This window comes from Oxyura jamaicensis, chromosome 14 (genome assembly GCF_011077185.1).
Source record: "Oxyura jamaicensis isolate SHBP4307 breed ruddy duck chromosome 14, BPBGC_Ojam_1.0, whole genome shotgun sequence".
NCBI lineage: Eukaryota > Metazoa > Chordata > Aves > Anseriformes > Anatidae > Oxyura > Oxyura jamaicensis.
Genome location: NC_048906.1, coordinates 12,770,874 through 12,785,886, shown reverse-complemented (window position 1 = coordinate 12,785,886; position 15,013 = coordinate 12,770,874). Strand labels below are relative to the sequence as shown.

Genomic DNA, 15,013 nt, shown 5'->3' with positions numbered 1-15,013 from the left:
GGCCGCGCCCGCGGGACGCGCGGCTGGCTGCGGGGGGGGGGGGGGGGGGGCCAACAGGGGGGGGCCCGGGGCCGGGGGGGGGGCTCGGGGGGGGGCTGCAAGGGGAGGTCCTGGGCAGGAAAGGGGAGCCCCGGGGGGCGGGGAGCGGCCCCACGGCCGGCCCCGGCTTGGTGCCCTCCACGGGCGGCTGGTGGGATCCTCCCGGCGTTTCCCCGTGGCGTGGGAGCACGTTGCAAGGTACAGCAGGAACGGCGTGAGCAGGGATCTCGCGTGGGGTCTGTGCCCCGGCGCCAGGGAGCTCGGCAGCACGGCCACGGGTCCTGGGGAGTGTCAGGGGCGGCTGGTGCCTTTGCAAGGCAGTCCCGCGGCGTTGCAGCCTGGGTTGAGGCAGCCCTGGCGCGTCCACGGCCCTGCTACGGCACGGTTTGATCGTCCCCAATTGCAGCTTCCCCGTGGCCTCCCCTCTTGCCTCACTCGTCTCCTCGCTGCACCTGGCTTTGAAGGAAGCGGAGCGATTAGATCAAAACACAAGTCTTGCCAAAGACAGTATTTACAGGCTCCTGGTTGCTCCTGGAGCAGCACATGAGCGATGTTGCAATGAGGCAGGGTGACACCGCGGTGACTCAGCCGGCGCTCAGGAGACGCTGGGGAGGGAGCAGGGTCAGGACGGACCCGCGGCAGCACGCGAGGAACAAGGCGGGGAGGACCGGGCAGTCACATCCAGCACTAGGCGCGGGCAGAAGACACACCGCAGTGACAGCCTTCCCACCTCCCCGTGTCGGAAAGCTGGAGAATGCTTGATTGTGGGTGTCCCACCCCCCCCCGATGGCTCCGTCACACTCGTCATCAACATCTGAAAGGATGAGAAGCCAGCCCCTGTGCTGGCACAGCTGCTAACCCCGCTGCTGAAAGCAGCCGGTCACCTCCTCCTTCCAGAAATTCCAGGTCACAACCCTCTTCCTGTGTCCTGCGTCAGCCCAGCCAGTGCCTGTCCCCAGGGAGGTGGCCCCTGGTGCAGCAGCACCTTTTCACGCTGGCAGAGCCGGGTTGCGTGTCCCCGAGCCTGGGGACACCAGCCCACAGGATGGCCCCTGGGCTGCAGGGCCGGGGGGCTGAGGTCCGTGCTGAGGATGCCCAGGCTCAGCGAGTGCTGGGGAGCGCTGTGTGATGACGCCGGTGTGGCCGTGCAGCACCCAGGGACGAACCTGGCCACGTCCCGGTGCTCCCCGCCACCCGCGGAGCAGGAGCTGCCAGCGACGCTGCCCTGGACAGCCCCAAACCACGAACCCGGGGTCAGAGACAGGCAAACAGAGCTGACTTGTGCTGAGATCACTTCCCATTTTGTCCTAGTTTCTTCCCACTTGTTGACTTAGCTGCTGTGCTGGCTGTTGCAATACTGGGGACCGTATGTGTTACCCCGGAGCGCCACCTCCCAGGAGAAGATGCCAGGGATGTTCCTCGTGCAAGTGGGGAGCAGGTCGGCACCTGGCTGCTTCAGAGCCTCGGGGTGAGCATCCATCCGTTACGGGGAGCATTGCAGGAAGAGTCAAAATTTCACCTAAAACACAGCTTTAAAGGAAACTGGATACACTGCAGCCAGCGCGGCTCACACAGCAAGGGCGGGCAGGCTGCTGGTTAGGCAGGTTGCCTTTAGTCTTAGGAAAAAAATAGAGAAATTTTCAGGATAGAGAAAGCATTTCAAGGAATGATGAGCTCTAAATGAAAACCAAGGCAGCTCTTAAACTGAAAACAATCCCAGGAGGGTTTTTAGATCAAGGATGGGGTGAGATCAGTGGGCAGTGGTGCAGGGAATCATCCAGAGGTAAATTTGTAATTCTGCCCCTTCAGCAAAGGTCAGAGGAAAAGAGACATTGAAACCAGCCTCCAGGACAAGAGGAGATGCAGGTGGTGCTCTGCTGTGCCTGCAGCCCTGGCAGGAGCAGCAGGCAGCCTGGTTTGGGTGAAAATGAGGCATTGGTGAAAGGGACAGCCTGGAGTGGGAGGCAAGGAGGAGCTGGTGGAGGACAGGGTGTGCAAAGGGCTGGGGGAGGCACGGGACCAAGCAAGTAAAGGTGTGGGGTGACAGCAAAGACATCCCAAATGACTGCATCTGGAGAACCACAAGGAGGGGCATCCCCTGAGCCATAGACTGGGAAAATCCTCCGAGAATCCTCCGGGAACACATGCTCCCCTGGTCTCTGCACGCTTTCCCAGACATCGCCCACTGCTGATGGCAGGATCTGGGCTTTAGCACGGCCTGACACGGCTGGGAGTGTGCTTCATTAACGCTGGGCTCAGCTCTCAGGAGCGAGCCGGGCTGTGCTGGTGGTATGACGGGACGGCAACCGCTGCCTCGGCCGTGCAGCAGCCTGCCAGGAGCTGCCAGGCTGCAAAATGGGCACAGGCAAGGGCAAAAACCCTTGGCAAGCTTATGTAACCTTGCCAGAAGGAACTACATAAACCAGAGAAACTCACAGGGAGAAGTGAAAATGAAATACAGAGGAAAGTACTTGTAAATGATGGGGAGATATCATCTAGCCACTGTCCCACCAAGACACAAAGGTTCCACCACCATGATCCTGCTGGGGGACGGCTTAACAGCAAGGCCAGCTAGTCAAAATGCAAACAAATAGTTGAAATAAAATAAAGTCCCTCAAAAACTGGCATTTTCTTTTTCAAACAAGGAAAACAGCAAGATGCAAAACCCTCGGCAAGTTAAAAGCCACGTTCACATAGCCAAAATATATTTTGAGCGTAATTTGCTTACCACACAAAAATTATAGCCAGCGTTTGCAAACCCGTCACGAAGAAGTTTGCTGGAAGCCCACCGCGGCCGGCAGGGATGGGACAGGCGTGTGCTGGGGCCTCACTTCAAAAGCTCTGCACGACATGAAGGATGGACTTACAGTGAGCTTTTGCTTGTAAAGTAACTGCTTAGAAGTTAGTAGGAAGAAATGGGCACGATCTGTGCCAGCCCTGTGCTGGTCAATACATCCGTGAGAGGAAGCAGCTCCTGCTGGCGACGCGCAGTGCCTCGGGGAGGCTGAAACGAAAGCAGGCTGTGAAAAGCTGGGGAGGGGTCGCGTGATGTCAAGTGGCTGGGCAGAAAGACTTAAAATGCAGTTCAGCATAACTGAATTCAAGGCAACATGAAAAAAAATAGCGCTATGTGTACGCAGCGACGGGCCCTAAACGGGTTTTATCATTCAGGAGGGAGATGCTGGCACGCCGGCTGCAGCTCGCCTGCGTGCTGCGTGTTGAGTAACAAAGCGCCAGGAACAGAAGGAAGGAGGCAGTGGGCCTGCTGCCCAACCAGGCAGGGTCACTGCGCCCCGAGGAGGACGGGGATGTGGGAGGCAGCCGAGGGGGAGCGGCAGGAACGAGGGAGCAGAGTGCCAAGGCCAGGCAGGAGGCACGATGCTCGTGGACACAGCCCCTGCAGCGTAACGGGGGCATGGGCACTGCTCGCCCTGCAGCACTGCCAGTACAAATGACCTGCCATGAAGTGGCCAGACTTCCTATCTACTTCTTCTTTCATCCATTTACTCTATTTTTTAAAAAAAATACTAATTATTACCTTCTTCTTCTTCTTCTTCTTCTTCTTCTTCTTCTTCTTCTTTGGTACTAGCTTGGAGGCTCTTGGAAAGAAATCTTAAATTCCCTTTTTTTCTCACACATTTTCCCATCTGCCTTTTCCCACCACCAATTTTTCTCACCGTTTTTTCTTGGCTTTCTGGGGTTTGACTTTTTCAAGCAATATGTATTTTGGTTTACTGAATGGATTATTCTCTGCCCAAATTGAATGTAATCAGGTCATGATCACTGTTCCCTAGGCAACCGCCAACAGAGTTATAGAGCTATGACCGTGAATTAACACTGTTTAAAAAAGTCAACAACAACAACAACAACAAAAATTGTAACTGCAGGGCTTAGTAAGTTGTTGCAGAAACATGACATTCACACTGGGGCCACCAGCTGGTGGCCTCGGTAGGGAAAAGCAATGATTAAAGATCGTAATTCAGGAGCAAGGTACGGACACCACCAGCCTGTAAAGGTGCATTCAGCCAAATCTGATGAAAAAGGAAATTCTGATGCATAGCTTTGATTAACAAAGGAACCGCTATCCGCACCTCTACAGGGGGCAGGAATTTCTAGGACTGAGAAGAAGCTGTGGGGGGTGGCTGTGAGGGCAGCCAGCTCTGCACCCCCCTGCTGCATCCACAGTGCCAGGAAAAAATGACAAAGTGACCTGAGCGCGTGCTGCGTCCTGATGAACGCTGCAGGTAGGGACGTGGGAGCCCAGCCAGCCTGCTCCACGGCTGCTGGCAGCGTCCGCGCGCTTCAAAGGCAGATGGAAAAGTGCCGGCAACAGACGGCAGCAAACAATCTGAGTATGTGCTGGGCCTCCTCTGTCACTTGGCACAGTTTGGGCTTTTCTGGGAACACTTCAAGTGCTTAGTGAATGTTAGGAACATTTTTGGTGTTTGGAGGGGCTGGGAAGGGCAGCCAGCCTGAGGTGGGACGAGGTCTGTGCAGCATGCCTTGCCCGGGGGAGTTTCTCCTGAGCCCCAGGGCTTTGTGCTGGGCTGTGGCGCGGGGCTGACGCCAGGTGCCCTTTTATTCAGGCAGCTCCCTCCTGGCCTCGCTGAGCTGCCGTGAGGGCAGCTGCTGCCTCAGCCTGCCGCCGCTGGCTGGCCAGGACGAGGTTTGGAGGGCGATGCCATCGTGACAGCAGCCCCTGCGCCTGTCCCACGGGCACCTTCCTGACACGCGGCCCTGTCGCACCCACGCGGGGCAGAGCGGCCGCAGCCCACCCATGCTCATGTTAGCCCCGTGGGGCCTGCCGAGGCGCACGGCGTGCAGTGCAGAGAACGGCTGGCCTCCTCCCGGCACCGTGTGATTAACCCCAGCACTCGTTAACTCTGGAGAACTCGTTTTGTAGTCCTAAGTTGACTTTTAAGTAGCTTTTTGATATTATTTATTAAATAACAAACCAATAACCCCAAACCAAAAAGGAAGTAATGGAAATATCCTCCTTCCTCCAGAGCCAGGAAGGCCGGTCAGGGGCAGCACCTGGCAGCATTCCCCTTCCTTCTCTTTCTGTCCCTTCCCCTTCTCCTTCCTCATCCTCACCCCCTTCCCCTTCCCCTTCCTCATCTTCATCCTCATCTCCTTCCCCTTCTCCTTCCACATCCCCTTCCTCATCCTCCTTCCCCTTCCTCACCCCCCCCTTCCCCCGCCCCACACCCCCGATCCCCGCCGGGGCCCTGAGGCGCGGGGCAGGGCCCGAGCAGCCGCCGCTTCCCGTCCCGTCCCGTCCCGTCCCTCCCCGGCCTCGCGCATGCTCGTGCCCGGCATCGGCGGTTCCGGGGCCTGCGCGGCGGAGCTGCGGCGATGCGGGGCCGCGGGCGGCGGGGCCTGGGGCGGGCGGCGGGGGCGCAGCGCGATGGCGGCGCGGGGCGGGAGCAGCAGCAGCAGCAGCAGCAGCAGGAGCCCGGTTCTGCCCTCAGGCCGGCCCGGTTCTGCCCGCAGTGCGGGAGCGGCGTGGAGCCCGCCTTCAGGTTCTGCCCGGCCTGCGGCGAGAGGCTGCCGCCGTCACCGGGGAAAGCGGCGGCCGCCCCTGCGCCGCGGCAAGCCCCGAGCCCCGCGGCCGCCGGCGGGGCCGAGCTCGATGCGGCCGGGCCCGGCTCCTCCCCGGGGGCCGCCCGGGCGCCCCCGTCCCCGTCTCTCCCCCCCCCGGCGAAGCGCGGCTCCCTCTCGCCCCGCAAGCCGCGGCCCGTGGCGGCGGTGCTGCTGCCGGAGGACGAGGTGCTGGAGGACCACGGCAAGAGGCGGTGGAGGCTGGGCCGGCTGCTGGAGCACGGCGGCCCCGGGCTGATGTACGAAGGTGCTGTGGGGACGGGGACCTCGGGGGGGGGGGAGGTGTCCCCATCCCGGCCCGTAATGTCGGGGTGTCCCCGGGGGCTGTGGTGCGGAGGCTGGTGTCCCCACACCGGGTTTCGGCCCCTTGGAGACCCCCGGCGGGCAGATGTGAGCCCCGTGGAGATCAGGCTGCCCGCAGGGTGCTCTGCTCCGTGCTGAGACCAAAAGCCTTCTTGGCCACATCCTGTTTTTTTTTTTTAGGGTCAAAACCGACACGCTGCAAGCCCCGTACAGAAGTTCCTGTGCTGTAGGTGCTGTCAGGGCTGTATAAATGTCAGGTCAGGATTCTCGACCTGTCTCAGGGCCAGAAGGAACCAGATAAATCGTCTGGGCATTTTCTCAGCTGTTCAGCGCGTGCTGATCTTTTCTCTCCAGTCAAGTTCTGTGTTTCCAAGGGGAAAGTTTTGATCTCATTCCCCACTGTTAACCTGAAAACACTGCTCAGGAGGAATTGTCTCCATTAGTAACCTTTGCCTGACGTTTGGCTTTAGTTTCCTTCTACTTGCTTATGCTGCTTCATAACAAAGGCAGGGCATCCACAGATGTGATGGTGGAAAAAGAGCAAATCAGTGTTGTTACCACAGTGGAAGGTGCTTTTACAGAGACACCTTTGGGTGATGAGCAGCTGATAACCTGTGTGTAGCATTCGGTCTGAGAGCAGGAGAAAGGAAACTTCCCCAAGGCAAAGGAGTGGGTGCAGATTTTGGAGGAGGAAGGTCACATGCGTGTAATAACATCACACAGAGAAGAAGGGACTGTGATCCCTTACAGACTTGAAAAACTACATAGTGAGCCAGAGGGAGCTCTCATCAAATTAATTTGGGGATGCCTTTGAGATTCTACTAATGATTTGTTCTTTGCGTGCCGCCTTCAAAGCACCCCACTGCTGTAGCCATGCGCAGATGCTTCAGTGACTTAAGCAGATCTGCACTTGAAGCATGTCAGGGGTGCTGTGCTTCTGGAGCAAGGTAAGAATTATTTTGTAGCAGTAAGGGAAGACCCTCACAGAGGATGCTTTTGCAAAGTCCAAGTGAAAGAAGCAGAGGATAAGTAAAAGTCGGGCTGTGCAGGCTGTGTTTAATGCTGACACTGCAAGTAGCTCTTTTCTGTGCTTCTGTAACCACATCTGTTCCATCCTTCCACAGCACAGTCAGCATCTGGAGCCTGTCCTCAAAAGCAAAGATTCTCCCTCAAACTTGTGAGTTTTGATCTGTTTGGGTAAGAAATAGCGTGTAGTGTTGTGTCCAGGGCCTGACCCATCCGCCCTGTAGGACTGGAGGTGGAATTCAGAGCAGGTGGTCCCTAGAGGAGAGGCCCCCTCTAGCCTGAAGCTGTGCCGCCTCGCGGGATGTGCACTGGCTTCACTGTCCTCATCGCCGTAGGTAAAATCCCTTAGGGGGAGCAAACAACAGCATTGCTTAGGAGATGGATAAAACTTCCCAGGAATCTCTTGCTTGGTTTTCAATAGGAGTTGGCTGTTCCACTAAGGAAAGAAAAATAGCGATGAGGATTTCATTTAAAAGCAAACAAGCAGACAAAAACCCCTTCATCCCAGAAGACTGCCCCTTCAATCCACAAGGCTCAGTAATCTCTGAAACTGAATTTGGTGCTGTAGGATAGAGTTCTTGTTTCATTAATGTCAGACCTGCTTTCTTCCTGTATGGCAAGTGCGTAAATCCTGCTGAAGTCAGGGGGGAACAGGAGATGCCAGAATTTGGTGGTTATGCTGAGGTTATACTGAGAGACTCACACCAGAGCACATCCTTAAATTAAACAGTAATTAAAGTTGTAATTCCGACCCAGCTTCCTAGGCGCTTCCGAAGATTTGTGTTCTCCAGAAACGTGTTATTGTCAGTAATAGCTGTTCTGCTGCTGAAATTGAGTTGACGGCTGGTGGCTCTGTGGGGGACGTGGTGGTGCCCACTCACATGTGCTGGTAAAATTATTCACTCTTCTGTCAGAGCAGAGCTATATCAGGGTGGGGAAAGAATACGGTGTCAGTGAGAACAGCCAGCCAGCTGCCACAAAACTAGAACCAGTAGGTGGGGATCTTTGTTCGTAACACTCCCAGCTCCTGTGTTTTGCACCTTCTGGTGTTTTGATCAGCAGTCTTCGGACTCTGCAGCCCAGCCCTGCGGCTGTAGCGGTCTGTGGTACAGCACGAGAGCATTTTGGTTCAGACTGGCTTTCCAGGCAAGAGGCACAATGAAATACCTGGAACGTGTGAGTTGTCTGGAGACCGCTGATCCCCAGAAACCGGGGCCGCTTGTGGGTGGGGCCTTCGGTATCAAACCAGCCAGGGTGTAAAACGGCTGCCTCCTCCCACGCGTAGCATCTGTCCGAAGTTAGTGTGCAGTATCCTGAACATGTTTCTGTGTGTGTACAAACGTGTGTGGGCACACAGACGTGTATACAGGGATGGTAAACCATCGGGTCACTTGGTAACAGCAGTAGGGAAAGAGCAGTAATGCCGACTGGTGTAAAAAGGATGGATTTTAAGAATCCAACACATTACCCAGACGCTTAGGAAATGTTATGAATACTTGGCTTGTTTTCTGACAGCTAGCATAAAACGGAATAGCTTTGACTTGCCTGTTTGCAGAAATAACCTCATCTGTGCTGTGGCTATGAAGGTTGCCTCTGTCTCCTTCTAACATAACAGCTTCAGGACTAGAGCTCGCTCCAGGCTGCCAGATGGCTCACATTGTCTAGGTGCTCTTAACCGATGGATGCTTCTTAGTGGTAGTGCTTGAAACGTGAACTCAGCAGTGTGAGACAGCTGCTCCCTCGTCCCGTGCTGATGCTTGGAGTTGATGCGGCATTAAGTAGTGAGCCAAAAGACCTGAACTCTCTTCTCAGCTCTTTTGCTGCCTGTTTTGTTGTTTTTGGGGGTGGGAAGGGGGAGGTTTTAAAACATTTAGTGAAGGTCTTGTAGCAGTCTTGCCCAAATTTGCCATTCTGGCAGGGGGTGTGTAGCTGAAGTAACGCATTTTCTTCCTGTTTCCTTTAGGATGTCAAAGATGGCAAGATCTACAATGAACAGAACTTTTTCCAGCGAGCTGCAAAGAAAGACAGAGGTTGGTGCTTCCTGGGAGGGTGGGGATGAGGCTGCTTGTTAGGAAAACTGGCATCACTCTCTTGTTGGTTCTGTCAGTCTCTGAGAAAGCAAGGCTAGAATAAATTAATTGGTTGCTTCATCTGTGCCAGAGTGCTGAACAGTTCAGCCAAGAGCCTGCTCTCCCAGTAGGTGCCTTTAGGACACTGTAATAATGGCATTTTGAAGCTCTCTTGTTCTACCCAGGCTTCGTCCTGATCTCGGTGGTAGCTGTTTAATCCTGCAGCCTGGCTGGCCATTGCTCACTGTCTCTTCTGTGCTGCTTCCGTGAGCATTTCTGTCAGCTGCTGCCAAGTGTTTACTCAGTTGACTCAAAAACCTGAGCATGGGCAAATCTGACCAGGGAACGTGGGCAGGTGTTTGAGCAGGGGTTTTGGGGGAATTCCTGACAAACCTGCTCTTCTGGAAAGACTGCAATCAAGGCCTTCCCAAGCCTATGTGTAGAATTTGCTTTTCCATCACTTCTCCTGCCTCTCTCTTCTTCCCTTCTTGTTTTACATAGCCCCATAGCAAGCACACGCTTTAGCCTGCTCTGGCATTTCCAGCCTTTGGAGAAAGGCCATCCCTGACTGAGCTCCTTAGCAGCAGCTGCTGCACTTTGTCCTCTTCTCTTGCCTTCTAGTGGATAAGTGGAAGAAACTACACTCTTTGCCCCTGCTGGGAATCCCCAATTGTGTTGGCTTTGGACTGCATGCAGATAAATACAGGTGAGGTGACTCTGCGAAGGGCACAGCTGAGCTCTTTTGTCCACAGCTGCCATCCTCTTGGGCTTTCCTTCTTTCCCTCTTGCTCTCTGCTGTTTCATTTCTTGCTGTCTGCAGGCTCCTAAGTATGTGTTGCTCCTATCTCATTTATTACCAAAATTATTTATTACCAAAAATTATTGCCTCTCTCAATGTCCTGTTTCCTTCAGTCCTTGTGTTGCTGGTGAAGTCATTGCTTTTGCTGCTTCTGCTCCTCAGGCTGAGGGACATCTTATTCCTGCCTTTTAAACTTAACACAAAAGGGGAGACCGAGACTTTGTAAAATGTGGTCTCTCCTTTTCAAGGAGTTTTTTGTTATATATAAGAAATGAGGAAAGCTTTGCCCAGGTCAACACGAAGTGGGGGACAGGTCTAATCCAGGTAGAATGCTTGATGAGTGTCTGTTGTAGGGTTTCTGAACCAGGTAGGTACTGCCAAGTCCTTGTCTCTTGTAGGTTTTTGGTGTTCTCAGACTTAGGGCGAACTCTTCACTCCATCCTGAATGATGGCGTACGCCTGAATGAGAAAGCAGCTTTTCAGATCGTAGTCCGGCTGGTACGTAGAGAACCAATACTTCCCAAGAGACTTGTTCAGAAAAGGAATACAAGTTTTCCCCTAATCTTTTAAAGTTGTTTTAAAGCTAACCCAGGGGTTTGGCTGGGGTCTTAAAGCAGCATCCCTTGAGCCTGTTGTGAACGTGAGTAGCATCTCCTGAGCAGTATGTAAATTTGAAGGAATTTGAGAGAAGGAGAGTGAAAGAAACCTGGCACTTGAAAATCAGTCTGTGAGACGTGGTGCTTATGGATACCTGCACACAGCTTCAAGGAACTGTGTTGGAAAGTCCAGTTTAGTGAAAGCCCATGTGCAGAAGGAACGCGTGGGTCTGATACGTTCACATTTTCTGTTTACTTGTAGCTAGACTGCCTGGAGTACCTTCATGAAAATGAGTACGTGCATGGGGATGTCACGGCTGAGAACATCTACGTGAACCCGGCAGACCTCACACAGGTATGGAGCAGGAGCTGTGCTGCAAGGAAGCAGCAGTGAAGGAGGGCTCGTGAAGTGGGACAGAACTCCCAGGTTCCTGCTCTTGAGCAGCGGAACGATGCCCTCTGTGTGGTGCTCAAGCAGGTGGTGTGGTGCAGGATTGGGGAATGCACAGATTTGACACCTGAAGGAGGGGACACGGTACCTACCCTGCCACCTAGAGTCTGCAATAAGGAGATTCCTTGGAGGGAAGTTTCAAGCTCTATCCTGGCGACCTATGGAGGAAGAGGAGCAGATACACAGCTTGGGGTCCTGGCCCCAGGCAGTAATGCTCTGATGTGTGTTTATTGGTGTCTTGTAGGTGACCCTCGCGGGCTACTGCTTTGCGTTCCGTTACTGCCCAGGAGGGAAGCACGTGGCTCAGCGCGAAGGCAGCAGGACCCCTCATGAAGGCACGATAGAGTTTATCAGTTTGGACAGCCACAAGGGAGCAGGTGAGTCTCTTTCTGACACAAACCAGTCAAGCTTGCCACAGAGCTGTTTCTGTGGCATTGCTCTCTGGAGCTGGCATTTATTAGTAAAAATGCCTGGAAATCATCACCTGCAACTCGGTTTCTGATCCGGCTGTTTCCTCTAACCTCTCTCTGGGCTGCTGTGTTGGGACTTGCCAGGTTACTCAGCAACAGCAGCAAGAGGTGCAGGGATGGTCCTGCTCCATCTGGAGCCTTGGCTCTACTGCAGGCATGCAAGGAATAGAAAACTGGGCTGCTTCCTGCTGGCTTAGCAGGGATGTGTTTCAAACCAGACTGGATCCGTGCCCAAAACAGACTTGAAGCAAACCGGCTTTGCTCTGACCTTGAAGCAGTGAGAGCTGGAAGGGCATTTAAATCAGCCAGTACCTCTCTTGGTTGCAATGTTCACGCTGGGCAGCTGTTCGTCCAGGGGCTGGGACGTGCTCATTCACCTGTGTGGTAGCAGGCTCTCAGAACTATTGATACCCTCTAGCACATCTCGGTGAAACGCTTGCATTTCTGTACTTCAGCTCTTTAGACTTGTGCCCCATCACAAGGCTGCCTGTTTTACATAAAGAACAATTAAAATAGAGACTTCTGAGGTTGTGCAATGAGTGCTAGTCCCTGCTTTCATTTGAATGAAAGGTGCTAGCTTGAGCCTCCTCTCAGATGGCTCCCAAACAATTTTTCATGTGTCAATCTCCCTTCTTTCCCATCAGGACCATCTCGACGGAGTGACTTGGAATCTCTGGGCTACTGTGTTCTGAAATGGCTCTGTGGCTTCTTGCCTTGGTCTCATGATCTGAAGAACGTGGAAACTGTGGTGGAAAAGAAAGAAAAGTAGGAGAAATCTTCTGCTCTTTTGGGAAATGCTCAGCAGAAAGTACCGAGGAATGTTCTATGACTTAAAGAGAAATCACATGGTCACAGTACGCTGTGGGGATGTGGGTTAATCCACTGTAAAGGCTGAGACTGGAAGCAGGTGGCCAAAGTTGTGTCTCCCAAACAAAAGAGTTATTGGTGAACCCAGATTTCAGCACTGTTCAGAACCTGGCCACCTCAATTCAGCCTTTTTTTGTCCCTGTTGTTAAAGATGGGCTGCTTGAGTGCCTGTTCCTTTGCTTCTCATCTGACAGCACTCTGCACTGATCATTCCAGGTACAAAGCAGATGTGACATGCCTTCTCCGACAGTGCTTCATCGGGCAGAGATCGATTCCAGGTGTGGGCTTGCTTTCCTATGGGCTTCTTGTGGAGGGAGGATTGACTGTACTTGAAGTTAGAGCCTTCCCTGTGCTGGGGTGCTAGCTGGGATGGCTTCCAGTGGTGATGGTGGCAAAGCATTGCATGGACCAGCTGACAGGCTCCTCCTGTGAATGAATCCCTTGTTTTATTTGCAGCAAAACAAGGGCTGCTGCTCATTATCTGTATTCATGAGCCTTGCTGAAGAGGCACGTGTTCTGGGGGCTTTAAAAATGCAGGATTGGGGTCACTTCCCCATCCTATCTTTGAGTTTCATATTAGTCTTCTGTTTTCATAGACCCACAAAACAGTTTGAGTGGGAAGGGATCTTAAAGATCATCTGGTTTCAACCCCCTGCCATGGGCAGGGACCCCTCCCACCAGCCCAGGCTGCCCAGAGCCCCATCCAGCCTGGCCTTGGGCACTGCCAGGAACGGGGCACACACAGCTTCTCTGGGCAGCCTGTGCCTCGCTGCCCTCATAATGAAGAATTTCTTACATCTCATCCAAGTCTACTCTCTTCTAGTTTAAAGACTCCTTGTCCTATCACTACGCTCCCTGACAAAGAGTCCCTCTGCAGCTTTCCCGTAGCCCCGTGTAGGTACTAGAAGGCTGCTGTAAGATCTCCCCAGAGCCTTCTCTTCTGTGAGCTGAACACAGCCTGCTCCCTCAGCCTCTTACATAATGGAGGTTCTCCGGCTATTTGATTGCCCTCGTGGCCCTCCTCTGGACTCAGTCCAACAGATCCTTGTCCTTCCTGTGTTGGGGGTTCCAGAGCTGAAGGCAGGGCACTGCGGGTGGTGTCCCGCAAGAGCAGAGGGGACGAATCACCTCCCTTGTACCTGCTGGTCCCACTGCTTCTGATGCAGTCCAGGTTTTGTTTTCCTTTCTCTGCAGCTGGCCAGGGCAGGTGAGTGATCTGTCTACGGGGAATGCCGTCTGGAGAGGCTATTTGACAGCTTTGTAAAGATGATGGGCGGCCGTGCTGCTCCGGGCAGTGACATTCCTCATTTTGCAGATGCCCTTCAGAGCTACCTGCAGCAAGTAATGGCACTGGAGTATGAGGAGAAGCCCAACTATGAGTTCCTGCGGCAGCTCTTTAAAAAACCACTGGAGAAGATGAAAGCATCAGCTTATGACTCCGTGGCCATCATGATAGCACCCTAAGTAAGTGCCTGTAGTTTAGACTGCCACAGTGCAAAGCACTTGTGCCCGTGCTGCTTTGAGCAGTACAGCGCTGCTGCCCTGCGCCGTACACCCTGGGGTGCTGCAGGCAGCAGCAAGAGGTGAGAACAGAGTAGGGTGGTCTGTGAACTCACCCGAGGAGACCGGGGGCTCCTCCTGACTTTGAAAGCAGTACTGTTCTTTCACTGTTCCCTCTTAAGAGGCCAGTCCAGTGCTAGGCAAGGCCAAGCTTAGCATTTGTCACATCTGTTTCTTTGAGTTTTTCTAGAATGGCTTAATACTTGCCACCTTCTTCCAGGTACAGTAAAGGCTGAACAGTTTGCAGGGCCCTGAAGGTGCAAACAAAATACAGATTGATGTGTAATGTGGTCCTTAAAAAAAAAATCAGCATCTGGGCTGTACCTTTTGTGGTTCCTTTTCATAAAGCCAGCTTCTAGTGCAGCTCTCTAGGCACAAGTGCTCTATTTTGTCCATGAAACACCTCCAAGGTGAAGGTTTGATAAGAGATACAATACAAATAAATACAAACACAAATCCACGTCTCATCTGGGCCTGCAACAGTCAAGGCCTCTGGATTAAGCAGGAGCCTCACGAACAGATTTCTGGGAAGGAATTGTACAGATGCTGGTTAATATTCCTGTTTGTGCCTTTTCTTTTAGATCAAGGAAACTTGCACAGGAAAACAGAGGTAAAAGCTTTCTGCAGTGTGAGCCCCTTTTCAGAAGACATTTAACTTTTACCTACCTGTTTTAGAGAAAGACTTTTTAAAGCATTTTCCTCTAATTTTAATGTGATGTGCTACTGAATGCTGAGCCACTGCTGTAACAAGTTACTGTGAAGATGCTCCTGCATGGCAAGTTAGTGTAAACAGCTGGAGAAGTGCACGCTAGCCACCAGGAGAAGGGCACAAAGAAACTGAATCAGGGACTTTTTTTAAGTGACAACAGTGGCAGTATGGTGTTTTATAATAAACTTTATGGACAAGCACCCGAGGCCCCCTGTCATGTAGTTATTTGTCATGTTCAAGGCATTTCTGTAGGCTTTCTTTCTGGGGATGCTATAGAGTTGTGATGGTGATTTGAGCCCCATGTAACTTTTTTTGCCATGTAATAAAAGTGCAGGATGCTCTCCCAGCTGCTCATGCTGTTAATGTAAATAGCCTACAGGCTGTCCCTCTTGGAACTTAATCCTAACACCTTGGCTCAGAGCTAAACTCTGACTTCATCCCTAAGCAGTACCTTGACTCTCCAAGCCCCAGCTCAGTGAAATAGGCGAAGGGGATACCATCCATAACAGTAACGCAAGGAGCC

General features: G+C 53.1%; 1 protein-coding gene across 1 annotated transcript in view; it reads left to right on the top strand.

The window, feature by feature from the left end:
• VRK3 (VRK serine/threonine kinase 3) overlaps positions 1-14,695 on the top strand; it is a 15,567-nt gene extending 872 nt beyond the window's left edge. The window contains exons 3-13 of the mRNA XM_035339818.1: positions 5,491-5,887; positions 7,068-7,120; positions 8,933-8,999; positions 9,660-9,744; positions 10,236-10,335; positions 10,696-10,788; positions 11,129-11,261; positions 11,999-12,119; positions 12,438-12,499; positions 13,537-13,685; positions 14,363-14,695. Coding sequence (XP_035195709.1) covers positions 5,491-5,887; positions 7,068-7,120; positions 8,933-8,999; positions 9,660-9,744; positions 10,236-10,335; positions 10,696-10,788; positions 11,129-11,261; positions 11,999-12,119; positions 12,438-12,499; positions 13,537-13,685 — 1,260 coding nt within the window. The 3' untranslated portion in view covers positions 14,363-14,695. The remainder of the gene's footprint in view (positions 1-5,490; positions 5,888-7,067; positions 7,121-8,932; positions 9,000-9,659; positions 9,745-10,235; positions 10,336-10,695; positions 10,789-11,128; positions 11,262-11,998; positions 12,120-12,437; positions 12,500-13,536; positions 13,686-14,362) is intronic.
• The last annotated feature ends 318 nt before the right edge of the window (positions 14,696-15,013 follow it).